This window comes from Neoarius graeffei, chromosome 21 (assembly GCF_027579695.1).
Source record: "Neoarius graeffei isolate fNeoGra1 chromosome 21, fNeoGra1.pri, whole genome shotgun sequence".
NCBI classification, from domain to species: Eukaryota; Metazoa; Chordata; class Actinopteri; order Siluriformes; family Ariidae; genus Neoarius; species Neoarius graeffei.
In genome coordinates, this window is record NC_083589.1 from 4437163 (window position 1) to 4464171 (window position 27009).

Consider the following 27009-nt stretch of genomic DNA (forward strand, 5'->3'; position numbering starts at 1 on the left):
ACTTGCTTTTAAAAATACTTAAGTATTAAAAGTACATTTTCTGTCAATGCATCGTTGTATTATTGCCACAACGCTTACAAAACCTAACGCCGTTACCAAAGACAGAAATGTGAATTCACAAAATAAACGCATGCTGTGCATCATGGTGGTTTAACGTTAAGCTAGCTAGCAAACTCTTTTAAAACTCGAAATCATACTGGGTAGCTAACGCTACTAGAAAAGAAAGATTTCTACATTCTGTTTATTTGGCAAGATTGCACTAAAACATATTTCTGAAAGCACTTCAGATAAGTTAACATTATTCGTGTTAGCATAACTCTGTGTTTACATGCTAACTAACAGTGTCCAAGTTAACTAGCCACGTGTTAACGTTAGCTGTGGACAAGGCGATGGCAACTTGGCGGGAAAATCCATAGAAAGTCATTTGGCTAACCAGACTGCATAGCTATTGCAACATTACTGCTAGCTCTAAAAGCACAGACATCTTCATTGCAAGCTTTCTCTTGGAATAAAACGTTTATATCCCTCAATATGCTTCCGCAGGTTGGATGGCGAGTTTTTGTAGGCCGTGATGTGGTTCGTTTTCAGCAAACAAACAAACATTTCAAATGAAACGAATCTTTATTCCTTTCAGAAAACTGAAACGTGGGTTCTAGGTATGGCCATAGGTGCGTGCATTCCCCAGAAGAACCGCCTCCTTCCAGTCTACCATCAACTGATCGTGTTAAATAACGCTGCGGAGAAATCATTGAACTTGATTTTATACTGTCGATGGACGTGACGTGACCCTAGTGATTACTGATAGACTGTCTCAGTGTCACCTGCGAAAAAAACATCACGTTTTAGAAAAGAAAAGGAAAAACATTCGCTTTCAAAGCTGCTTCATAGTAACAAGTAACGAGGACCTTGACAGAAATGTAGTGGAGTAAAAAGTACGATATTTGCCTTTCAAATGTAGTGAAGTTAAAGTCATAAGTTTCCAAAAAAATATACTCAAGTAAAGTACTGATACTCAAAAAGTGTACTTAAGTACAGAACTCAAGTAAATGTACTTCGTTACTGTCCAACTCTGATCATTAAGCTCAATGACACTTTATAAGGTAGTGCTTAACGTTAACATTCGTAAATTTTAAGTTACTATCTGTGCACCTTTTGAAACCTTGAGTAATGAAGATCAACCGCAGGATTAGCATTGACTCGACTCCAGTGCTCCGATAATCTGAGATAATTAAATCGCTTGAAGTATCATTAGCCTAACCGTACCATAATGTAGCAGCTCGAAATTAGCTAATTTCATATTAACTATAAATATAATTTCGTTCGAACATTTTCTTACCAAAAAAGCTAACTTATTCAAGCTATTTATTAAAATATGCTAACTTCAGCCATATTTTCCACTCAAATACCGTTAGCTAGCTGAGATTTTGTCAGCAGGCTAACACTGGCTATCAGGTCACACCATGCTGTGAAAAAAAAAGAAAAAATTTTCCGTACAGAATTTCTACAGAAATATAATTTCATCGGATTTCTTTTACTTCAGAGTTTTTCTTGCTATGTAGGTTACCCACAAATTAAACCCCTGCGACTGAGCTGTTCAAACAACCTGCGCATATACAGTACATAAGGCTAATGTTAGCAACGTTAGCATTGTAGCTCTACTCCAAAACTGAAGAAGCTCGGCTTTTCTCGGTTAATCAATTAGAAAATGTTGTGTACGTTTGATTTTTCCCTGAACCATTCCTTGAAAGATTCGTTTAAAGAGTCATTTAAGGTGTCAATTGATTCATACGTTGTGTGTCAGTCTCAATGAAGAATGATTGTCAGAAGGGGAGAAAATAACGGACGGATCAGGTTCTGGTTCTGATTAAACGAGACACTCAGTTTCCATATACAGAATAAAATTTAATAGAATTACAATTAAAAACTCTTCAAGATCACAAACTAGAAAATGTACAAATAATAAAATAGCATTATGTTACACGACCACCATTTTATAGAACTTATTTATTTATTTATTTATTTATTTATTTCACACATCTGTGTACGACATTCACATCCTTATAAACATCATCGTTATCATATAATTAGTGTAAAATTGCATCGTGAACACATTTGTAAATGTCGCTCACTAACCGCACTGTCGATTTCACCAAATTAGCATTAGTCAGTGTTGATATTGAATCTCTATTCTGTGAAAAAACAGGTTTGTTTCATTTTTCACATGGAGCCAAAATGCTACGTAATGAATCACAAAGTTAGTCATGCTAAACTGCTAATTGCCCTGTTCTGCAGGCTAATATTTGTTGTTAGCAACAGAATTTTTGTCCCAACATTTTTAGCTTCATGTGCCATGTTCATGTTACCTTTAAGTTTGTACAGAATGTCAGTGACCGCTAACATCAAACGTTAACTAGCACTCGAGTGCGAAAACATGTAGCTAGCTAACAGAAATGCTATGAGTAATGCTAAATATTCTGCTAGCATTTTTTCACTATTTATATTTTATGAACATATTTGCTCCATACTGTGATTATGTCGATGACCTGTTAATGTATTTGTACAAAATGCTTACATATGCTAACATGGCTAACAACAAATCTGGGGTATTTATCCTTGCAGTCAGTGTTCATGCTCTGCTAGCGTCTGGTTTTTTTGTATGTATGTGTGTTTGTTTGCGATTTTTATCCCAACGGTTGCATGTACCATTTAATTTTATTTACACCGGATGTTCTAAAATGATAACATGGCTCATAAGAAATGTTAACAAGCACAAAAGTGTGAAAGTGTGCAGTTAGCTAGCAGTGATGCTAGCAGTTATCTTTAACGCTCTGTTAGCTTGTCTTTCATTAACTATATTAGCATTTTTGCTCCATGCTCTAAAGTTAACAGTTAATTTTACTTGCCATGAACCGTGACTGTCCATGAACAAGGCTAACAGCAGATGGTAGCTAAAGCCTGCTGGGACATTAGCAGTTCGCGTTCATGCTCTACTAGCTGCTGTTTGTTGTTAGACAAGCCCGCTCCTTTCTCAGAAACTTGCGTTTGGTGTTAAATAGAATTTGCACAGAATTCTTATAATGTTTTGAAAACCAACTGAAGTATTTATTGCTAAATCTACACTTTTTCATATAAAATTTTTTTTTGCTACAATACGGTATAAAATACCTCACTTTTATCCAGTAAAAGACGACATAAGACGCTATTTTCTTTCTCACAGACACAAGCACCAGAAGAGTCTGTTAATAAATTAGCATAGAAAGTGGCGACTAAACAAGAGACTGGTTTAAAAACACAAATTAAAGCACGAATCAAACTACAAGCGGGATGTTTTCTTTGGAACAGGTCATGACTGGTGGGAAAAAGGAGACGTGAAAGTTACGCTGTGCTCGCTTTCATAGTTCTGCAGCTGTGTGTACTTGTAGCGAGCACTGGTGTCTACGATCAGGATGTTGTCAAACTGTAGGTAGTACACTAAAACGAGGGGGAGTGGTCTTCGCTGGAAAAGAGCGTGACCCTCGTCTGCAGATTGTGAAGTTCAAATAAAGCTTGTGGTGTGTCATTTACTTTTTCTTCTTCTGGAACAACCTGTGAAGTAGCAAAGCAACAAACGCTGAGAGCCTGAGTGTTAGCTAAAGGCTAAAGCAAACGCTAAGGCTAAATCAAACACTAGGGCTAAAGCAAATGCTAAGGCTATGACTGTGCCCTAAATCACACAGCACACTTATTTAGCATGAACGTATAGTATTAGCATGTTTAGGCCAGACTGTCAGGTTGTGATATAAAATGGTATAAAAACTTGCAGCTAGCGAGCAATCAGTTATTCTGATGAAGTGCTGACTTTAATTCTTTATTATTTGTGTAAAAGAGTCATAATAACAATAATAGCAGGTACAATCACGTTACTACTCAGGAATTCTTCAGGGTAATGAAATGACCATTAATTAATTATTTGTTATATATAATGAAAAATGACTCTTATTAAATAAACCTGGTGCCCCCTGCTGGACAACAAATGATCATTAAGGATTTTTAAAAATGTGGTGCTCTTTGTGGCAAATAATTCCACATATTTAACACAATAATTACTTGGTAACTGTAGCACCCCCTGCTGCACAGTAAATACACACGCAATAATCGTTCTCACCCGGTAACTGTAGCGCCCCCTGCTGCACAGTAAATAAACACGCAATAACTGTTCTCACCCGGTCACTGTAGCGCCCCCTGCTGCACAATAAATAAACACGCAATAACTGTTCGCACCCGGTAACTGTAGCGCCCCCTGCTGCACAATAAATAAACACGCAATAACTGTTCTCACCCGGTAACTGTAGCGCCCCCTGCTGCACAATAAATAAACACCCAATAATCGTTCTCACCCGGTAACTGTAGCACCCCCTGCTGCACAATAAATAAACACCCAATAATTGTTCTCACCCGGTAACTGTAGCGCCCCCTGCTGCACAATAAATAAACACCCAATAATCGTTCTCACCCGGTAACTGTAGCACCCCCTGCTGCACAATAAATAAACACCCAATAATCGTTCTCACCCGGTAACTGTAGCGCCCCCTGCTGCACAATAAATAAACACCCAATAATTGTTCTCACCCGGTAACTGTAGCGCCCCCTGCTGCACAATAAATAAACACCCAATAATCGTTCTCACCCGGTAACTGTAGCGCCCCCTGCTGCACAATAAATAAACACCCAATAATCGTTCTCACCCGGTAACTGTAGCACCCCCTGCTGCACAATAAATAAACACCCAATAATCGTTCTCACCCGGTAACTGTAGCGCCCCCTGCTGCACAATAAATAAACACCCAATAATCGTTCTCACCCGGTAACTGTAGCGCCCCCTGCTGCACAATAAATAAACACCCAATAATCGTTCTCACCTGGTAACTGTAGCGCCCCCTGCTGCACAGTAAATACACACGCAATAATCGTTCTCACCCGGTAACTGTAGCGCCCCCTGCTGCACAGTAAATAAACACGCAATAACTGTTCTCACCCGGTCACTGTAGCGCCCCCTGCTGCACAATAAATAAACACGCAATAACTGTTCGCACCCGGTAACTGTAGCGCCCCCTGCTGCACAATAAATAAACACGCAATAACTGTTCTCACCCGGTAACTGTAGTGCCCCCTGCTGCACAATAAATAAACACCCAATAATCGTTCTCACCCGGTAACTGTAGCACCCCCTGCTGCACAATAAATAAACACCCAATAATTGTTCTCACCCGGTAACTGTAGCGCCCCCTGCTGCACAATAAATAAACACCCAATAATCGTTCTCACCCGGTAACTGTAGCACCCCCTGCTGCACAATAAATAAACACCCAATAATCGTTCTCACCCGGTAACTGTAGCGCCCCCTGCTGCACAATAAATAAACACCCAATAATCGTTCTCACCCGGTAACTGTAGCGCCCCCTGCTGCACAATAAATAAACACCCAATAATCGTTCTCACCCGGTAACTGTAGCGCCCCCTGCTGCACAATAAATAAACACCCAATAATCGTTCTCACCTGGTAACTGTAGCGCCCCCTGCTGCACAATAAATAAACACCCAATAATCGTTCTCACCCGGTAACTGTAGCACCCCCTGCTGCACAATAAAACACCCAATAATCGTTCTCACCTGGTAACTGTAGCGCCCCCTGCTGCACAATAAATAAACACCCAATAATCGTTCTCACCCGGTAACTGTAGCGCCCCCTGCTGCACAATAAATAAACACGCAATAACTATTCGCACCCGGTAACTGTAGCACCCCCTGCTGCACAATAAATAAACACCCAATAATCGTTCTCACCCGGTAACTGTAGCGCCCCCTGCTGCACAATAAATAAACACCCAATAATCGTTCTCGCCCGGTAACTGTAGCACCCCTGCTGCACAGTAAATAAACACCCAATAATCGTTCTCAACTGGTAACTGTAGCGCCCCCTGCTGCACAATAAATAAACACCCAATAATCGTTCTCACCCAGTAACTGTAGCGCCCCCTGCTGCACAATAAATAAACACCCAATAATCGTTCTCACCCGGTAACTGTAGTGCCCCCTGCTGCACAATAAATAAACACCCAATAATTGTTCTCACCCGGTAACTGTAGCGCCCCCTGCTGCACAATAAATAAACACCCAATAATCGTTCTCACCCGGTAACTGTAGCACCCCCTGCTGCACAATAAAACACGCAATAATCGTTCTCACCTGGTAACTGTAGCGCCCCCTGCTGCACAATAAGTAAACACGCAATAACTATTCGCACCCGGTAACTGTAGCACCCCCTGCTGCACAATAAATAAACACCCAATAATCGTTCTCACCTGGTAACTGTAGCGCCCCCTGCTGCACAATAAATAAACACCCAATAATCGTTCTCACCTGGTAACTGTAGCGCCCCCTGCTGCACAATAAATAAACACCCAATAATCGTTCTCACCCGGTAACTGTAGCACCCCCTGCTGCACAATAAATAAACACCCAATAATCGTTCTCACCTGGTAACTGTAGCGCCCCCCCCGCTGCACAATAAATAAACACCCAATAATCGTTCTCACCCGGTAACTGTAGCGCCCCCTGCTGCACAATAAATAAACACCCAATAATCGTTCTCACCCGGTAACTGTAGCGCCCCCTGCTGCACAATAAATAAACACCCAATAATCGTTCTCACCCGGTAACTGTAGCACCCCCTGCTGCACAATAAAACACGCAATAATCGTTCTCACCTGGTAACTGTAGCGCCCCCTGCTGCACAATAAGTAGACACGCAATAACTATTCGCACCCGGTAACTGTAGCACCCCCTGCTGCACAATAAATAAACACCCAATAATCGTTCTCACCTGGTAACTGTAGCGCCCCCTGCTGCACAATAAATAAACACCCAATAATCGTTCTCACCTGGTAACTGTAGCGCCCCCTGCTGCACAATAAATAAACACCCAATAATCGTTCTCACCCGGTAACTGTAGCACCCCCTGCTGCACAATAAATAAACACCCAATAATCGTTCTCACCTGGTAACTGTAGCGCCCCCCCCGCTGCACAATAAATAAACACCCAATAATCGTTCTCACCCGGTAACTGTAGCACCCCCTGCTGCACAATAAAACACTCAATAATCGTTCTCACCTGGTAACTGTAGCGCCCCCTGCTGCACAATAAATAAACACGCAATAATCGTTCTCACCTGGTAACTGTAGCGCCCCCTGCTGCACAATAAAACACTCAATAATTGTTCTCACCTGGTAACTGTAGCGCCCCCTGCTGCACAATAAATAAACACGCAATAACTATTCGCACCCGGTAACTGTAGCACCCCCTGCTGCACAATAAATAAACACCCAATAATCGTTCTCACCTGGTAACTGTAGCGCCCCCTGCTGAACAATAAATAAACACCCAATAATCGTTCTCACCCGGTAACTGTAGCGCCCCCTGCTGCACAATAAATAAACACCCAATAATCGTTCTCACCCGGTAACTGTAGCACCCCTGCTGCACAGTAAATAAACACCCAATAATCGTTCTCACCCGGTAACTGTAGCACCCCTGCTGCACAGTAAATAAACACCCAATAATCGTTCTCAACTGGTAACTGTAGCGCCCCCTGCTGCACAATAAATAAACACCCAATAATCGTTCTCACCCAGTAACTGTAGCGCCCCCTGCTGCACAATAAATAAACACCCAATAATCGTTCTCACCCGGTAACTGTAGCGCCCCCTGCTGCACAATAAATAAACACCCAATAATCGTTCTCACCCGGTAACTGTAGCGCCCCCTGCTGCACAATAAATAAACACCCAATAATCGTTCTCACCCGGTAACTGTAGCACCCCCTGCTGCACAATAAAACACGCAATAATCGTTCTCACCTGGTAACTGTAGCGCCCCCTGCTGCACAATAAGTAAACACGCAATAACTATTCGCACCCGGTAACTGTAGCACCCCCTGCTGCACAATAAATAAACACCCAATAATCGTTCTCACCTGGTAACTGTAGCGCCCCCTGCTGCACAATAAATAAACACCCAATAATCGTTCTCACCTGGTAACTGTAGCGCCCCCTGCTGCACAATAAATAAACACCCAATAATCGTTCTCACCCGGTAACTGTAGCACCCCCTGCTGCACAATAAATAAACACCCAATAATCGTTCTCACCTGGTAACTGTAGCGCCCCCCCCGCTGCACAATAAATAAACACCCAATAATCGTTCTCACCCGGTAACTGTAGCGCCCCCTGCTGCACAATAAATAAACACCCAATAATCGTTCTCACCCGGTAACTGTAGCGCCCCCTGCTGCACAATAAATAAACACCCAATAATCGTTCTCACCCGGTAACTGTAGCACCCCCTGCTGCACAATAAAACACGCAATAATCGTTCTCACCTGGTAACTGTAGCGCCCCCTGCTGCACAATAAGTAGACACGCAATAACTATTCGCACCCGGTAACTGTAGCACCCCCTGCTGCACAATAAATAAACACCCAATAATCGTTCTCACCTGGTAACTGTAGCGCCCCCTGCTGCACAATAAATAAACACCCAATAATCGTTCTCACCTGGTAACTGTAGCGCCCCCTGCTGCACAATAAATAAACACCCAATAATCGTTCTCACCCGGTAACTGTAGCACCCCCTGCTGCACAATAAATAAACACCCAATAATCGTTCTCACCTGGTAACTGTAGCGCCCCCCCCGCTGCACAATAAATAAACACCCAATAATCGTTCTCACCCGGTAACTGTAGCACCCCCTGCTGCACAATAAAACACTCAATAATCGTTCTCACCTGGTAACTGTAGCGCCCCCTGCTGCACAATAAATAAACACGCAATAATCGTTCTCACCTGGTAACTGTAGCGCCCCCTGCTGCACAATAAAACACTCAATAATTGTTCTCACCTGGTAACTGTAGCGCCCCCTGCTGCACAATAAATAAACACGCAATAACTATTCGCACCCGGTAACTGTAGCACCCCCTGCTGCACAATAAATAAACACCCAATAATCGTTCTCACCTGGTAACTGTAGCGCCCCCTGCTGAACAATAAATAAACACCCAATAATCGTTCTCACCCGGTAACTGTAGCGCCCCCTGCTGCACAATAAATAAACACCCAATAATCGTTCTCACCCGGTAACTGTAGCACCCCTGCTGCACAGTAAATAAACACCCAATAATCGTTCTCACCCGGTAACTGTAGCACCCCTGCTGCACAGTAAATAAACACCCAATAATCGTTCTCACCCGGTAACTGTAGCGCCCCCTGCTGCACAATAAATAAACACCCAATAATCGTTCTCACCCGGTAACTGTAGCGCCCCCTGCTGCACAATAAATAAACACGCAATAAACGTTCTCACCCGGTAACTGTAGCGCCCCCTGCTGCACAATAAATAAACACACAATAACTATTCGCACCCGGTAACTGTAGCGTCCCCTGCTGCACAATAAATAAACACCCAATAATCGTTCTCACCTGGTAACTGTAGCGCCCCCTGCTGCACAATAAATAAACACCCAATAATCGTTCTCACCCGGTAACTGTAGCGCCCCCTGCTGCACAATAAATAAACAGCCAATAATCGTTCTCACCCGGTAACTGTAGCGCCCCCTGCTGCACAATAAATAAACACCCAATAATCGTTCTCACCCGGTAACTGTAGCGCCCCCGCTGCACAATAAATAAACACCCAATAATCGTTCTCACCCGGTAACTGTAGCGCCCCCTGCTGCACAATAAATAAACACCCAATAAACGTTCTCACCCGGTAACTGTAGCGCCCCCTGCTGCACAATAAATAAACACGCAATAACTATTCGCACCCGGTAACTGTAGCGCCCCCTGCTGCACAATAAATAAACACGCAATAACTATTCGCACCCGGTAACTGTAGCGCCCCCTGCTGCACAATAAATAAACACGCAATAACTATTCACACCCGGTAACTGTAGCGCCCCCTGCTGCACAATAAATAAACACCCAATAATCGTTCTCACCTGGCAACTGTTGCGCCCCCTGCTGCACAATAAATAAACACCCAATAACCGTTCTCACCCAGTAACTGTAGTGCCCCCTGCTGCACAGTAAATAAACATGCAATAACTGTTCTCACCCGGTCACTGTAGCGCCCCCTGCTGCACAATAAATAAACACGAAATAACTATTCGCACCCGGTAACTGTAGCGCCCCCTGCTGCACAATAAATAAACACGCAATAACTATTTGCACCCGGTAACTGTAGCGCCCCCTGCTGCACAATAAATAAACACCCAATAATCGTTCTCACCTGGTAACTGTAGCGCCCCCTGCTGCACAATAAATAAACACCCAATAATCGTTCTCACCCGGTAACTGTAGCGCCCCCTGCTGCACAATAAATAAACACGCAATAACTATTCGCACCCGGTAACTGTAGCGCCCCCTGCTGCACAATAAATAAACACCCAATAATCGTTCTCACCTGGTAACTGTAGCGCCCCCTGCTGCACAATAAATAAACACCCAATAATCGTTCTCACCTGGCAACTGTTGCGCCCCCTGCTGCACAATAAATAAACACCCAATAACCGTTCTCACCCGGTAACTGTAGTGCCCCCTGCTGCACAGTAAATAAACACGCAATAACTGTTCTCACCCGGTCACTGTAGCGCCCCCTGCTGCACAATAAATAAACACGCAATAACTATTCACACCCGGTAACTGTAGCGCCCCCTGCTGCACAATAAATAAACACCCAATAATCGTTCTCACCCGGTAACTGTAGCGCCCCCTGCTGCACAATAAATAAACACCCAATAATCGTTCTCACCCGGTAACTGTAGCGCCCCCTGCTAGACAATAAACAAGCACACCATAACTGATATCACTCAGTGACTGTAGTGCCCCCTGCTGCACAATAAACAAACACACAACAATCGTTCTTACTCAGTAATTGTAGAGCCCCCTGCTGTCCGTGTGTTGGGGGCCTTAAAGCAATGAAAAGCCTCACCTACGCCGTGTGGTTCTGTTGAGTGTTGAGGTTCTGTTGTTGTTGCTGTTGCTGAATGAGGAGCTGCTGCTGTTGGCGGCGTCGGGCCGAACGGAGCTTCTCGAACCGAGCCTCCATCTCCTCCAGCACTTTCGGTGTATAACGCACCACCAGCTTCACGCTACCCTCGGCCGCCTTCAGCAGCTCCACTGCTTTCTCATGGTGCTCGCCTTCCACACTCTGAGAATGGAAATTCACAAAAATGACTCTGTGTGGATTTAACGTTAATTCACAGCTCATGTAGCTTTCTTAGTTCAAGTCAAGATTACATACTTCAATTAATTAATGTGTTTTATTTCTAATAAGGCCCACTGTAATGAAGAATCGAGTGGTATAACTCCTCTAATATTTGCTCAGATTAATGTGAGCATTACATGGTGCAGTGGGACTGCAGTTATTTAGAAACGTGACATTCTATCAGAAATAAGCATTAATTAGTTCTTTGCTTCGCAATGTGCTGCATGTTTACCTTAATGAGAACCTCTATCTACAGCATAATGACAGATTTTCCCATTATAACAAAATTAAATATCAAATTAATCCTGTACGGCACTGCTTTTGGAAGTCGCATTTTTCCTTCACAGCGTTTGAGAAAACTGAATTGCAATTTGAAGTTTGTCACAGTCTGAAAGTTTGGAGGAGAAATTGACAGAGACGTTTAAAACAAACAAAAAAAAAAAACTACGGTGTCTACGGTTCTTTTTTCGTGGTGAAGCAGATGGGATTTAAGAGGAGAGTATCGCTAGTGAAGCTATAAGAGTAAAAACATTTCACTCTTGTCTGATTCTCTTTTGAATAAAAAAAAGGGGGATGGATTTTTGTCTTCAGGAGTTCATAAACGACTGAAGAAATTTAAATCTTTATTCTAACACTTTAAACACTCTTTAGGGGGCCAAGCATGGAAACGTCCGACATCTTCATACCGTGTTCACGCTTTTTCACTCAAGTCACACTATGCTGTTACGGTTGGGCGTGTCCTATCGCTACTCTACACTGGCTGCTGTGATTTAAATATTCACCACTTTAATGCGACACGGCAAATATTTAACAACAGAAAAAGTAAAATGCGAAAACACATTCTTCAGCGACAATATCTCTGACTGGAACTCGTCCAAGTTGCTAGTGCGCCTGGGTCTCATCCAAAGTCTGTGTTCTCAGTGTGGTTTGGAGCTCCGGAGCGGTGGATTCAGGAGCACTACAGCACCGGATATATCATGGTCTCTTCCACACAAGTCATAAAACAAAATCAAATCAGCCTTCGAATTAGAAATTAGAATAACAAAATGGGGATAAACCTAGGAGTCCTAGCATATACACAAAATATACACAAAACAGGCCTGTTGCGGGTTCACAGATTTATAAAATATGTGTGTACGTGTCGATGGGCCTTAATTATCAACTCATAAAAAAACAAATAGAATTCTTTTCGGGTGGCACTTTGGTGTAGTGGTTAGCGCTGTCGCCTCACAGCAAGAAGGTCCGGGGTCGAGCCCCGTGGCCGGCAAGGGCCTTTCTGTGCGGAGTTTGCATGTTCTCCCCGTGTCCGCGTGGGTTTCCTCCGGGTGCTCCGGTTTCCCCCACAGTCCAAAGACATGCAGGTTAGGTTAACTGGTGACTCTAAGGCTACGTTTACATTAGACCGTATCTGTCTCGTTTTCTTCACGGATGCACTGTCCGTTTACATTAAACCACCTGGAAAAGCCGGGAAACGGGAATTCGCCAGCGTCCACGTATTCAATCTAGATCGTGTCAGCTCCGGTGCTGTGTAAACATTGAGATACGCGGATATGCTGTGCTGAGCTCTAGCTGGCGTCCTCATTGGACAACGTCACTGTGACATCCACCTTCCTGATTCGCTGGCGTTGGTCATGTGACACGACTGCTGAAAAACGGCGCGGACTTCCGCCTTGTATCACCTTTCATTAAAGAGTATAAAAGTATGAAAATACTGCAAATACTGATGCAAATACTGCCCATTGTGTAGTTATGATTGTCTTTAGGCTTGCCATCCTTCCACTTGCAAGTGGTAAGTGATATGCGCTGGGATCACACACACAGCGGCTCAGTCCCGAATCACTGCTTGTGCACTTCACTCGCGCTGTGTGAGCTGCGCAGGGCCGGAGTGCGCACCCTCCAGAGGGCACTTGCTGTTCAGGGCGGAGTGATTTGGAGCGCAGGATGCCTGCGGAGCCGAGCGTATCCGTGTATTGGTGTTGCTGTGTGCACGGCTAACGGTTTTAGTGTAAACGTGAATCGTTTTAAGAACGTTAATCTGATGATCCGCTGATTCGACGTAATGTAAACGTAGCCTAAATTGACCGTAGATGTGAATGGTTGTCTGCGTCTATGTGTCAGCCCTGTGATGACCTGGCGACTTGTCCAGGGTGTACCCCGCCTTTCGCCCGTAGTCAGCTGGGATAGGCTCCAGCTTGCTTGCGACCCTGTAGAACAGGATAAAGCGGATACAGATAATGAGATGAGAATTCTTTTTGCCTTCAGTTTGTTTAAATATTCAGTTGTTTTAGCGGCAGTTCAGTTACAATTGTTTCCGCAGTGAGATTATGTTGAAATCACTTCAGAGACGATGGTCTCGCTGCCCCGCCCATACGGGTTCAGCTGTCGGAGACGTCTGCTCTTGTTCCTTCATTTTCGACAACTTTAATCAAGCCTCCTTTGTGTCACTTGGCTTTATGAGGTTGATTTAAGAAAATTTCATGGTAACGTGCTCTTTAACGTTATTCAACCCTCTGAGGATTAAAACTCACCACTCCATTGACAGACAGCAGCTGATCGCCCCTTTTTAAGCCTCCGTGTCTCTCGGCCACGCCCCCTGGGATGATGCGGGAGATATAGATTGGGGAGTTCTGCTCTTTCCCGCCCATCACATTGAAACCCAGCCCCTCATCGGTTTTTGGTAGTTCCACCACTCGCGGGTGGGAGTGGCCTTCACTCGCAGCGAAAGCTGCCACCGTTGCCTAGCCATCAAACAAACAAACAAACAAACAAACAAACAAACAAACAAACAAACAAACAAAATTCAACACTCATTTATTTTGATTCATGAAATACAAAATAAAATGTTGTTATTGTACGATGTGTTCTGATTGGCTGAGAACAGAACGCTTCATATGACGGATTTAAGTAAATCTAAAATGGCCACCTATTCACTTGCTCTGCACCCTACAGAGGGGTTTAACAGACCTGAACACCGACCTAGTGCCCTGCATGCATCACGAAGAGCAAGATTTGAGACTCAGCCCCAGAAAATACCCAACTTCTTGTCTTCTTGCATTTTAAACTGTATGTTGACTGAAAGTTTTGGCACCTGTTTGTTTGTTTAGTTATGTGGGAAGCCATTAAGCGAAACCGTGCTCATCCATATGCTCAAAGATTAAAATCAGACTGTAAATTGATTTCAATTCGAACGTGCGCAAGCCATATTTGTTAAAAAACAAGTCACTGAGAAGAGTTGTAAATGAATTTTATAAAATCTTTTCATTCCTACTGCAGACATCTACAATGTAAATGAAGGAAGAGTAAAGACAGCATGTTAAAAACAAAACAATATGGTTCCAGGAGTTGTGGTGCTTGGACCCCTAATTATTATCTCATGCTAGATCAGCGGTCCTAAACAGGTTAAAACAAGACCAAGGTCTTCGGTTCTTTTTTCCATTGATTTCTTCGTAATGCAGATTAAAACTTTTAGCCAGAGGTGCTGTTCTTTCAGGCTTTTTTCATGATTAAGAGGCTGGTGCTCAGGAAAGGGTAGACAAAAGAAAAGTCTTTCAAAGCTTTCCTTCAGTCTTTCCATAAGGAGATAACCTGAGGGGAAAAGAAGGTGGGGGTCTGATTTTCTCTCTGAGACTCAAAAAACATCTTCCTCTGTTCCTCAGAGGTGGAATAAAGAGCCCGGTTCTGTCAGAATGCGTTCAATATGCAGAACACAGAGGAGACTCGACCTTCACAGCTTCACACTGGCTGGGAGAGAAAGTGTCACGAAGGAGCATATGGCGAACAGTGTCTCCGATGCCAAATTTCCTCCCAGAGCTGCACGAATGTTATAGACGTTCTCCTAGAACGTGTTTCCAGCACACTGTCACTAAACCAAATGGCTGCTCTTAGGGGTGAAGAGCACATGCCAAGGTGAAATAATATCTGTCTAATATTTATCCTGAGGTTGATAAATCCAAGCAATAAGGTTGAAGCATAAAATTAGTTTGATTAGCCAATCACAAACCTGATGATGCTATTAGAACAGGATACATAACAATAACTAGCTTGCTAATAAGCATGACTAAATAAATAAACACAGGCAACAACTGATAGCAAGCTATCTAGGTTAGCAACGATGGAGATGAAGTTAGATTTGATTAGCCAAATGCAAACAAAGTTATTTGTCTCAATATACTTCATAGGGGGCGGCACGGTGGTGTAGTGGTTAGCGCTGTCACCTCACAGCAAGAAGGTCCGGGTTCGAGCCCCGTGGCCGGCGAGGGCCTTTCTGTGCAGAGTTTGCATGTTCTCCCCGTGTCCGCGTGGGTTTCCTCCGGGTGCTCCGGTTTCCCCCACAGTCCAAAGACATGCAGGTTAGGTTAACTGGTGACTCTAAATTGAGCGTAGGTGTGAATGTGAGTGTGAATGGTTGTCTGTGTCTATGTGTCAGCCCTGTGATGACCTGGCGACTTGTCCAGGGTGTACCCCGCCTTTCGCCCGTAGTCAGCTGGGATAGGCTCCAGCTTGCCTGCGACCCTGTAGAACAGGATAAAGCGGCTAGAGATAATGAGATGAGATGAAATTATACAGTATAATAGTTTACCTAAATGCCATCTAGCTTGGTTACATAATGACCCAGTAGCCATGCCTCCTTCACTGAGACTGACAGAGGCCATGCCTCTTTCATTGTGGCCACACCTCTTTAATTTCCTTCAGTGAGACTGACAGGGCAAACACACAGGCCACGCCTCCTTCTCAGAGGACACAGGATACGTCTAAACTGGCAACAAACCAGGCCTTGGTGTACTTCTAGGAGCAGGACTGATAATTCACTTTTCATTTAATGCGAACAAAAAAAGTGGAAGACCTCATTGTGTGGCTTGTTATAAATTCCACAGTTGAAAATGTCCTTGAAGACTATTAGCCTCTTCTGTTCTCCCTCATTTCCTCGTGGTTAATGGGCTATTACACACCGTAGTGCGCTAATTGAGTTCAGTCAAAACAAAACCCTGAAGACGGCCTGTTCTTCTCCGAGACAAAAGCACCGAATCCATGACCTGACAGCGCCGTGTATCATCTCTACGCCGCACTCGTCCAGATACAGATAAACTGCATTGATTTTCATCCTCACTCCCAATTCACTTTCTGCTCTTTTCTCCTGTGAATGCATTTCAGATGCGCAGAAAATAAGTTACACGAAATACCACAATACCATAACTCCACTATATTGTTATTGTGGATCGTTATATCACAGGGAAATGTTTGTCATGCCAGACCGGCTGAGCCTTTCGATTTTCAGCTGAAAATCTTCAGTGCATTACATTACAGGCATTTAATGGACACTTTTATCCAGAGCGATGTACAATAGGACTCTGACATACCCACAGCATCTTGGTTGGAAGTTAGGTGCCTTGCTCAAGAGCACGTCAGCCTTTCCTGCTGGTCCAGGGAATCAAACCAGCAACATTTTGGTCCCAAAGCTGCTTCTCCAACCTTTAGGCTTCCCCATGGTACAGCCGTAATGATTACAGTGCCTTGCAAAAGTATTCATCCCCTTGGTGTTTGTCCTGTTTTGTCGCATTACAAGCTGGAATTAAAATGGATTTTTGGAGGGTTAGCACCATTTGATTTACACAACATGCCGACCACTATAAAGGTGCATATTGTTTTTTTTTTACTGTGACACAAACAATAATTAAGATGAAAAAACAGAAATCTGGAGTGTGCATAGGTATTCACCCCCATTGTAGAGCCACCTTTTGCTGCAATTACAGCTGCAAGTCTCTTGAGGTATGTCTCTATTAGCTTAGCACATCTAGCCACTGGGATTGTTGCCCATTCCTCAAGGCAAAACTGCTCCAACTCCAAGTTAGATGGGTTGCGTTGGTGTACAGCAATCTTCAAGTTATGCCACAGATTCTCAACTGGATTGAGGTCTGGGCTTTGATTAGGCCATTCCAAGACATTTAAATGTTTCCCTTTAAACCATTCCAGTGTAGCTTTCACAGTATGTTTAGGGCCATTGTCCTGCTGGAACGTGAACCTTTGTCCCAGTCTCAAACCTCTGGCTGATTCAAACAGGTTTTCCTCCAGAATTGCCCTGTATTTAGTGCCATCAATCTTTCCTTCAGTCCTGACCAGCTTTTAGACTGGTACCAAAATTCAAAAAAGTGCTTATTTAAGGAATTAAAGGCATTTTTGAGACAAAGTCGGCAAACAGTCTTATTTTGTCAATTTGGGTGTGCCGAATTCAAATCTGCAATATGCCGAGCTCTATCTGACCTATGTTGACCTCTAGAGGTCATTGAACTTTGGGCCTGTAAACGTCTCAGCTGAACCCAGTTTCTCAGCTTTCTAAGGAATGAAATGTACTAAAATGATTAATGAAGTTAGCAAATGGCCTTGTTTGTTAAATGTTTGGGTGCTGAATTCATTTTTCATTTGTAAAATGACATATGACCTCTGATAACCTCAAGGTCATTAAACTTGGCCTATAGGCCTATGCATTTAACGGCATTTTTAAACTGACTTTACTCCCCCAAAAAGAATATGAACAGACAAAAAACAAATAGAAAGGAACAAATACAACATTAAATGCCAGTCCATGTACATGTGACTTACTTTTCACAATGAGAATGCCTCGGCGATCACCTTACATAACATTGCATTACATTTAGCGGTTATTGTTTATACAAAGCTACTGAAAAAAGGACAGATTCAGCAGCATACAAAATGTGGGGGCATACAGGGTATACAGGTTAATCAGGGTTAGTATATAGGAGAGTTTTTTTCTTTGTTGTTTGTTTTTTTGTTTTGTTTTAAACGGGGTAAAGCCTTTACAAAAAACAAACAACAAAGAAAAAAACTCTCATATATACTAACCCTGATTAACCTGTATACCCTGTATGCCCCCACATTTTGTATGCTGCTGAATCTGTCCTTTTTTCAGTAGCTTTGTATAAACAATAACCGCTAAATGTAATGCAATGTTATGTAAGGTGATCGCCGAGGCATTCTCATTGTGAAAAGTAAGTCACATGTACATGGACTGGCATTTAATGTTGTATTTGTTCCTTTCTATTTGTTTTTTGTCTGTTCATATTCTTTTTGGGGGAGTAAAGTCAGTTTAAAAATGCCGTTAAATGCATAGGTCTATAGGCCAAGTTTAATGACCTTGAGGTTATCAGAGGTCATATGTCATTTTACAAATGAAAAATGAATTCAGCACCCAAACATTTAACAAACAAGGCCATTTGCTAACTTCATTAATCATTTTAGTACATTTCATTCCTTAGAAAGCTGAGAAACTGGGTTCAGCTGAGACGTTTACAGGCCCAAAGTTCAATGACCTCTAGAGGTCAACAGAGGTCAGATAGAGCTCGGCATATTGCAGATTTGAATTCGGCACACCCAAATTGACAAAATAAGACTGTTTGCCGACTTTGTCTCAAAAATGCCTTTGGGTGTCACAATTCTGGATTTTGGTACCAGTCTATTTCTTGTCACTGCAGATGAAAAACATCCCCACAGCATGATGCTGCCACCACCATGCTTCACTGTAGGAATGGTGTTCGTAGGGTGTTGGGTTTACACCACACATGGCATTTCCCATGATGGCCAAAAAGATCAATTTTTGTCTCATTTGACCAGAGAATCTTCTTCCATGTGTTTAGGGAGTCTGCCACATGCTGTTGGGCAAACTCCAAACATGATTTTCTTAAGCAATGACTTTTTTCTGACCACTCTTCCATAAAGCCCCGCCCACTCTGTGGAGAGTACAGCTTAAACTGGTCCGATGGACAGATACTCCCATCTCCGCTGTGGATCTTTGCAGCTCCCTCAGCGTTATCATTGGTGTCTTTGTTGCATCTCTGATTAATGCCCTCCTTGCCCGGTCTGTGAGTTTTGGTGGGCGGGGCCTTCTCTTTCAGGTTTGTAGTGGTGCCATATTCTTTCCATTTTGCTATAATGGATTTAAGGAAGCTCTGTGGGATATTCAAAGTTTGGGATTTTTTTATAACCCAACCCTGATCTATACTTCTCCACAACTTTGTCTCTGACCTGTTTGGAGGCTCCTTGGTTTTCATGTTGCTTGATTAGTAGCGTTGCAGAGTCAGGGTCCTTCCAGAACAGGTTGTACAGACATCATGTGACAGATCATGTGACACTTTGATTGCACACAGGTGGATTGTAATCAGCTAATTATGTGACTTATGAAGTGAATTGGTTGGACCAGCTCTTATTTAGGGGTTTCATACAAAATGGGGTGAATACTTATGCACACTCCAGATTTCTGTTTTTTCATCTTAATTATTGTTTGTGTCACAATAAAAAAACAATGTGCACCTTTAAAGTTGTAGGCCTGTTGTGTAAATCAAATGGTGCTAACCCTCCAAAAATCCATTTTACTTCCAGCTTGTAATGCGACAAAACAGGACAAATACCAAGGGGGATGAATACTTTTGCAAGGCACTGTATAGCTAACTGATGATAAATACCATATCAGGGTTCCCCCTGCCCTGCGATGATCTGGCGACTTGTCCAGGGTGTACCCCGCCTTTCGCCCATAGTCAGCTGGGATAGGCTCCGGCTTGCCTGCGACCCTGTAGAACAGGATAAGGGGCTACAGATAATGGATGGATGGATGGATGGATATCTCTCCTTTAGGATCACAAAGACACCAGTTCTAAGCTACATTATTGTATTACAACATTCAAAATCCTAGATGAAATCCAAGTCAGTTGTTTTCTATTAATCTCTTACTTTTTTTGAGGGCGAAAATACCCGGGGGCTATAACCCCAAAACATAGCTCCCTTCGGTTGCTTGCCAGCTGATGGCACTTTCACTTTGGCATGCATGCAACAGCACTGTAGCTTTCAGCTGAAAATCCAACTTTATGCAAAAGAAAAGTCTGCTGGAAGTGTCTAATTTCAGTACATTCCTTGTAAATCAATGTTGTTTCATCAACCTGACATTTTGCTGTATGGATCGTACATGATTTGGAAAAATACTAATTTAATTCTTTTTTTTTTTTTTCTTGAAAACCAAAAGAAATCCCAGACTGTGATTTACACTGTCACAGTTCAAGATATCTGAGATATTATTTTACTCATGTAAAATTGAAACTGAGCCAGGTTGGCTTTTTTTTTTTAAGAACCCTAACTCCTGACAGGAAACGGATAAATAAATGGATAAACAGATAAAATGAATGAATGCATTTATTTATTTATTTACCTATTTATTTAACTGACCCCTGTATTAGTGACCCTATCCAATGTGTTCGGGGACGGTCGGCTGTTTCAGCCCTTAAATTATCTTCAGTGCTTGAAGAAGCCCGCTCAAAAAAAAGAAAAGAAAAATCATCAGCTTGCACTGCGCCATTGTTTGGTTCATGCAGAGATAATTACACCACCACACCAGGCTGCTTAATTTGTGCTGTGATTGGTCAAAAGCTTAGCGCTCATTTGGTCATTATGTGTAGTCGATTTTTATTGGTCACAAGCACGCGCTCATTGTTTACACTCTGGCTTCCCACTGTCTCTTTACTGGGGCTGGATTTCAGCAAATGGAGAGATTTCTAGAAAAGATGACATGATAATGATGACAAATACATTCATCACTCTGAAACTGCTGGTAATTTTCTCTTCATCACTGATGGATTATGTTCGTCAGTGAAGAGCGTGACGAGCGCCAGCGGGAACCCTGCCGTATATACATGCGTAATGTTAGCAAAGCGGAAAACACACCGATAGATTTTATTTTTCATTAACGAACTCAAAACATTCTCCATTTTCAAGCAGGAAAACTGAGTCGAGGCGAGAGCTATGGTCAAAGTATGACTAATGACTAAATATGACATGGGAGGGGGTGAGGCTTTCAAAATTCTTACACAACTGTTAATCATTCCAGATTCATGTTTACTCCAATGTTAAATTAAAACGCGGAGTTCCTATGCAAAATCCGTGAAGGTCAGCGAGTCTGTCATGCTCATATCCTAAACACTTGAACATTAGCATAAAAAGCCGAAAGCCCACCACTACCAAGGCTTCAATTCACCATTTTAATTTCCGGAATGTACCAATTTTCCAACACTTTCCACAAAATGTTCTTATGCTACGTGCAACTTCTCAACTTTTGGAGAAGATTCTACATGAAAGGTACACTCTTGTGTCATCCACATGCTAAGATAAGTTCTGCGTTCCTACACAAAGCTGATATTCTCCATATCATGGAATCCTTGGTTAGGTTAGCAGACAATGCTAATGCATATCCAGTGTAATTTTACCCATACAGAGTCTTTTTGAACTAATTTACCAAAACATCTGAGAAAACTGTGGATGTTCCAAATAGTTCTGTCTCATTTTTGCTAGCACTGTCCTGACACTGTGGACAAAAGACTAAGTAGCTGAACGCTAGCAAGATGAACCCCAATCTTAGTCATTCTCACTTTTGCTGTGGCTCGAGCCTGATACTCTGGACAGCCGTTCACTGTTATTGTCTCGTGCATGTACTGGTAGACCTGATGGAGGAAAGGAGAAAGAGAGAGACAACAGGAACATTAGTCTTCGGATCAGGACACAACAGATACAAAATAATAATAATACAAAAAACAAGTAGTGATTATTTTTATTCACGTTTGTAATCAGGCTCATGAGTTCTTTTACTGAACTCTAGAAAGACAAATAACAAATAAAAACAAATAATGTGGATTCTGATGAGGAATGTGTTTGACTGATGCAGTATGTTTGCGCTGGTAGCTGAAAGTGAAACTGGGTGTTGAATCATATAATTTTGTGTATAGTGGAGGGTGTTGGTGTTTGCTGGAAAATGTCAGTTTTTGATGGTGAATGTTGGTGTTTGTGAATGATTTTGTTTGATGGTGATTATTAGGATGTTTGTTGGACCACTTTGGTGTCTTATGGTGAATGTTGGTGTTTGGTGGTGAATATCAATGTGTTTGATGGTTAATGTTGGTGTTTGATGTAGAATATTGATGTGTTTGATGGTGAATGTTGGTGTTTGATGGTGATTATTGATATGTGTGGCAGCGGGGGCGTGGTCAAGCGCCGGTCTGTGACAGGAGGGCAGAGTCAGGGAAGGTAAGTGGCAAAATCACTACACCTGACGTCAATTAACCTGGGTTTGTGTGTCTTCCCAGTGACCACGCCCTACTTAAGGAGGGAGAGCGAGCGCAGAGGGAGCTCTTCCCCCAACGAGACGCCGATTGTGTGTGTCTGCGGATTTAAAATAGTTGTTCACTGAAAAGTGTGGCAATAAAAACGCTGTATCAACCTGAACTCTGTCCTGCCGTCTTCTGTGCTCCACCCTTCTACGAGAACCGTTACAATATGTTTGATGGTGATTATTGATGTGTTTGATGGAGCATGTTGGTGTTTGATGGACCACCTTGGTGTCTTATGGTTAATGTTGGTGTTTGATGGAGAATATCAATGTGTTTGATGGTTAATGTTGGTGTTTGATGTTGATTATTGATATGTTTGATGATTATTGATGTGTTTGATGAAGCATGTTGGTGTTTGATGGAGAATGTTGGTGTTTTGTGGACCACCTTGGTGTCTTATGGTTAATGTTGGTGTTTGATAAATATCAATTTGTTTAATGTGGAATGTTGATGTGTTTGTTGGTGAATGTCAGTGTTTGATGGAGAATATTGATGTGTTTAATGGTGAAAGTTGGTGTTTGATGGTGATTATTGATGTTTGGTGGACCATCTTGGTGTCTTATGGTGAATGTTGGTGTTTGATGTTGATTATTGATGTGTTTGATGGACAATGTTGGTGTTTGGTGGACCACCTTGGTGTCTTACGGTTAATGGTGGTGTTTGATGGTGAATGCCGGTGTTTGATGGAGAATATTGATGTGTTTAATTGTGAATATTGGTGTTTGATGGTGATCATTGATGTTTGGTGGACCACCTTGGTGTCTTATGGTGAATGTTGGTGTTTGATGGTGATTACTGATGTGTTTGATGGTGAATGTTGGTGTTTGATGGTGATTATTGATATGTTTGATGGTGAATGTTGGTGTTTGATTGTCAGTGTTGATGATTAATGGATACCACTGGAGTTTGAAGGTAAATGTTGATGTTTAATGTAGAATGTTGGTGTTTGATTGAGAATTATAACATTTAATAGTGCAAATATTGATGTTTGATGTACTATTTAGGTGTGTGTTGGTGAAGATCAGTGGTTGATGGGCAGACTTGGTTTTTAAAAGTGAACATCTCATCTCATTATCTCTAGCCGCTTTATCCTTCTACAGGGTCGCAGGCAAGCTGGAGCCTATCCCAGCTGACTATGGGCGAAAGGCGGGGTACACCCTGGACAAGTCGCCAGGTCATCACAGGGCTGACACATAGACACAGACAACCATTCACACTCACATTCACACCTACGCTCAATTTAGAGTCACCAGTTAACCTAACCTGCATGTCTTTGGACTGTGGGGGAAACCGGAGCACCCGGAGGAAACCCACGCGGACACGGGGAGAACATGCAAACTCCGCACAGAAAGGCCCTCGCCGGCCCCGGGGCTCGAACCCAGGACCTTCTTGCTGTGAGGCGACAGCACTAACCACTACACCACCGTGCCGCCCCTAAAAGTGAACAGTGGTGTTTTATAGTGAGTGCTGATATCTGGTGGTGAATGATGGTGTCATAGCAGAGTATATTTGTTTACTTGTTGGTGCTTAATAACAAATGCAGTGTTCGATCACGAGTGTTGATGTCTGATGGAGATGACATACTGTCATTGAAGTAATATGATGTATATAAATAAGAATGTTGGTGTTTTATATAAAACGATTGTTATAATTGACGTTTTATAAGAAATGTTCTAAAGAATGACAACATTATAATAACTGATATTATCCAATTTGTCCTTGCTGTAGCTAAATCTGCTTAAGGACTATTTTGAACTTGTAAAAAAAAACCACCTTATATCGTGTAACATGTACCCTTTAAAAGAATAGTTGGCTAGTTGCCCACTCAAAATCAGCCAGAGTTGTGACAGCACGTTTGGAGAAGTTTGGCTATTTGAAGGCCCTCCAGAGTTCTTCTCATTAGCTGGAATCTGTGAGGATGCTGGCAGCAGCAGCAGCACTTTTCCTGCTTTGATTTCGAGCCAGCATGTCACACTGAGCCTCTGCCACTCCAGCTGTTAGTATAATTGAAAGAACCAGAGCATCTTTTTAATGCACCTCTTACTCAGCTGTATTTAAGGAACATGAACGTTACATCTCCTGTGCTTTTATTTCTACTGCAGCACGGTGTTTAGAAAAAGCAGAAACAACGGCACCTTTCAGATGCTAAGGCTAGAGCTGAGCTTATTAACACTTTATTATGAATAGCGAGCAAAAGTTAGTCATGCGGTTTTTAGCCTGCATCGCTTTATGTCGCGTTTATTCTCAGTTAGTTAGATTGAAATTAAAGCGTTTCCATTTCTCTACTATAAAATGAATCTTCTCTTCATTTGCTGTTGTTTATTGATGCTTTAGTTGAGAACATTTTTCTGCAGTTGTGTAGCTCTATTATGTGCCGCATCATTAAATTTCTGTCTCAGTAAGAGAGTTAGCAAAGCTAGCAGTGCTGTAAAAACTTGGGAACCGAAGCACCTTGGGAAACAATCATTTAATTTCAGCTAATCCTGCTACGATGTCTTTGTATATTATTCAAAACCATTTTTTCACTTAGATAAAATGTTTTAATTGGCTATATTATTAATAATTGGATGTTTTAGCGAGATTAGCATCTTGGTGTCACATTCTACCTCTAGCACGTAATTTACCTCATTTTGCTGTTAGTTCTGTATATTTTAGCTAAACACTGTTGTCGTTGTTGGTGGTTTCACAATCATACAGTGCCCTCCACAATTATTGGCACCCCTTTTAAAGATTAGGTTTTTTTTTTTAAAAAAGTGTTGGAAAAATCCACCTTTTGGTGAAGTCACCTCATCTTACTGAAAAAAAGTCAACCTTTAATTGAAATAAATTTATTCAGAGAAAAACAAATCCCTCGTCAAGAAATATATTTTCAACAAAAACCCGTGCCACTATTACTGGCAACCCTGTATTTAATACTCTGTCCAACCCTCTTTATCAGTAAAACAGCACTGAGTCTCTCCTGCAACATTTTATAATGTTGGAGAGCAAGAGCAGGGCCTTGAACCCGTTCCTCTTTACACAATCTCTCCAGATCATCCAGGGTCCTCGACCCTCTCTTGTGCTCTCTCCTCTTCAGCTCAGGGGACTGAGATGTTCAAGGCAGAAGCTTGATTCTGTGATGCTCAGTGAACCGTTTCTGTGTTGATTTGGACTTCAGATCATTGTCCTGCGGGAAGTTCCAGTGACGACCCGGTTTTAGTTTCCTCTCAGAGGAGTCAGATTCTGATTTAAAATGTCCTGGTATTTCATGAAGTCCATGATGCCATGGACACTAACAAGGTTTCCAGGAGGAAAAACAGCCCCAAAACATCACAGAACCTCCACCATATTTTACAGTTGGGATCGGGTTCTTTTCATTACAGCCATCCTTCTTTTTACACCAAACCCACTGAGTGTTTATCGACAAAAAGCTCCATTTTTGTTCCATCAGACTAGAGAACACGGTTCCAGTCAAAGTTGTCGTAGCATTTCACAAACTTCAGGAGCTTACATTTGTGGTTAACTAAAAGAAAAGGCTTTTTCTGGAACCTTCCAAATAATCTGTTGGTATGGAGGTAGAGTCTGATGGGGGTTTTCAAGACTTGGAAACCCCAAGATTTTACTTTTTCAACCTTGACAGCACTGAGTCTCTCCTATAACATTTTATAAGGTTGGAGAATACAGAGCAGGACATCTGAGTCCATTTCTCTTTACTGAATCCGGTTCATCAAATAAATTTATTTCAATTATAAAGGTTGGATTTTTCTCATTTTTTCAGTGTGAGATGAAGCGAGGGCGGCACGGTGGTGTAGTGGTTAGCGCTGTCGCCTCACAGCAAGAAGGTCCGGGTTCGAGCCCCGTGGCCGGCGAGGGCCTTTCTGTGTGGAGTTTGCATGTTCTCCCCGTTTCCTCCGGGTGCTCCAGTTTCCTCCAAAGACATGCACATGTACGATAATAGTAGGTATTAGGGACTGTAATGTCACCAGATTTAGGCTCCCTACTGAGTGAGTGCAGAAATGAGGAACAAATCAGACATTGGCTTAAACGTCATAAAAAAGCTGCTCACTGTGAGGAGTCGAGCTTTAGCTCACAGTCTCACTCGAATAAAAAAACATTTCTCTGATTACATTCACTGAGATAACACTAATAAAACTGCTGCCATCTTTTATTCACTAAATCCCAGCTATTATAAACATTTCTATTACAGAAATTTTAATATCAACCCAAATGCAAGTGTGTGTGTGTGATAGTGTTTTGGAAATCCATGAATACCAATAAAAGTCAATTTTGGTTGGTAATTTTATAAAAACTCATCCACAAACAGTAAGCAGCAGATTAACCTCAGGATTTATAGCCTGCTGCTAAACAGACAATAAAGACTTCCATTCAATCTTTTAAAAGCGGACATTAAAATGGCGGCCTGAGAAATATGAGTTCCAATGACGAATGTAATACAACGTGAATGTTTTTAACAGCCGAGCTGATGAGTGTTGACAGTCGATTCATGGCCAGCAGACCAAAGGCACTGAAACACGCCACAGGAATCTCTGAAAGTCACGATTAATAAG

At 42.3% G+C, this 27009-nt stretch overlaps 2 protein-coding genes across 5 annotated transcripts in view; both read right to left on the minus strand.

The window, feature by feature from the left end:
- Positions 1-27009, minus strand: part of rps16 (ribosomal protein S16) — a 457927-nt gene that overhangs the window by 120104 nt on the left and 310814 nt on the right. The gene's annotated exons all lie outside the window — the stretch shown is intronic.
- Positions 1-27009, minus strand: part of lin7a (lin-7 homolog A (C. elegans)) — a 94085-nt gene that overhangs the window by 2030 nt on the left and 65046 nt on the right. The window contains exons 3-6 of one of the 3 annotated variants that reach the window (XM_060903796.1): positions 21728-21799; positions 13832-14041; positions 11032-11246; positions 3016-3585 (exon numbers count right to left, since the gene is read on the minus strand). In XM_060903796.1, the coding sequence (XP_060759779.1) occupies positions 3561-3585; positions 11032-11246; positions 13832-14041; positions 21728-21799 (522 nt within the window). In that variant the 3' untranslated portion in view covers positions 3016-3560. Of the gene's footprint in view, positions 1-3015; positions 3586-11027; positions 11247-13831; positions 14042-21727; positions 21800-27009 lie in introns of those variants that run through there. The other 2 variants (XM_060903797.1, XM_060903798.1) reach the window with 2 other exon arrangements.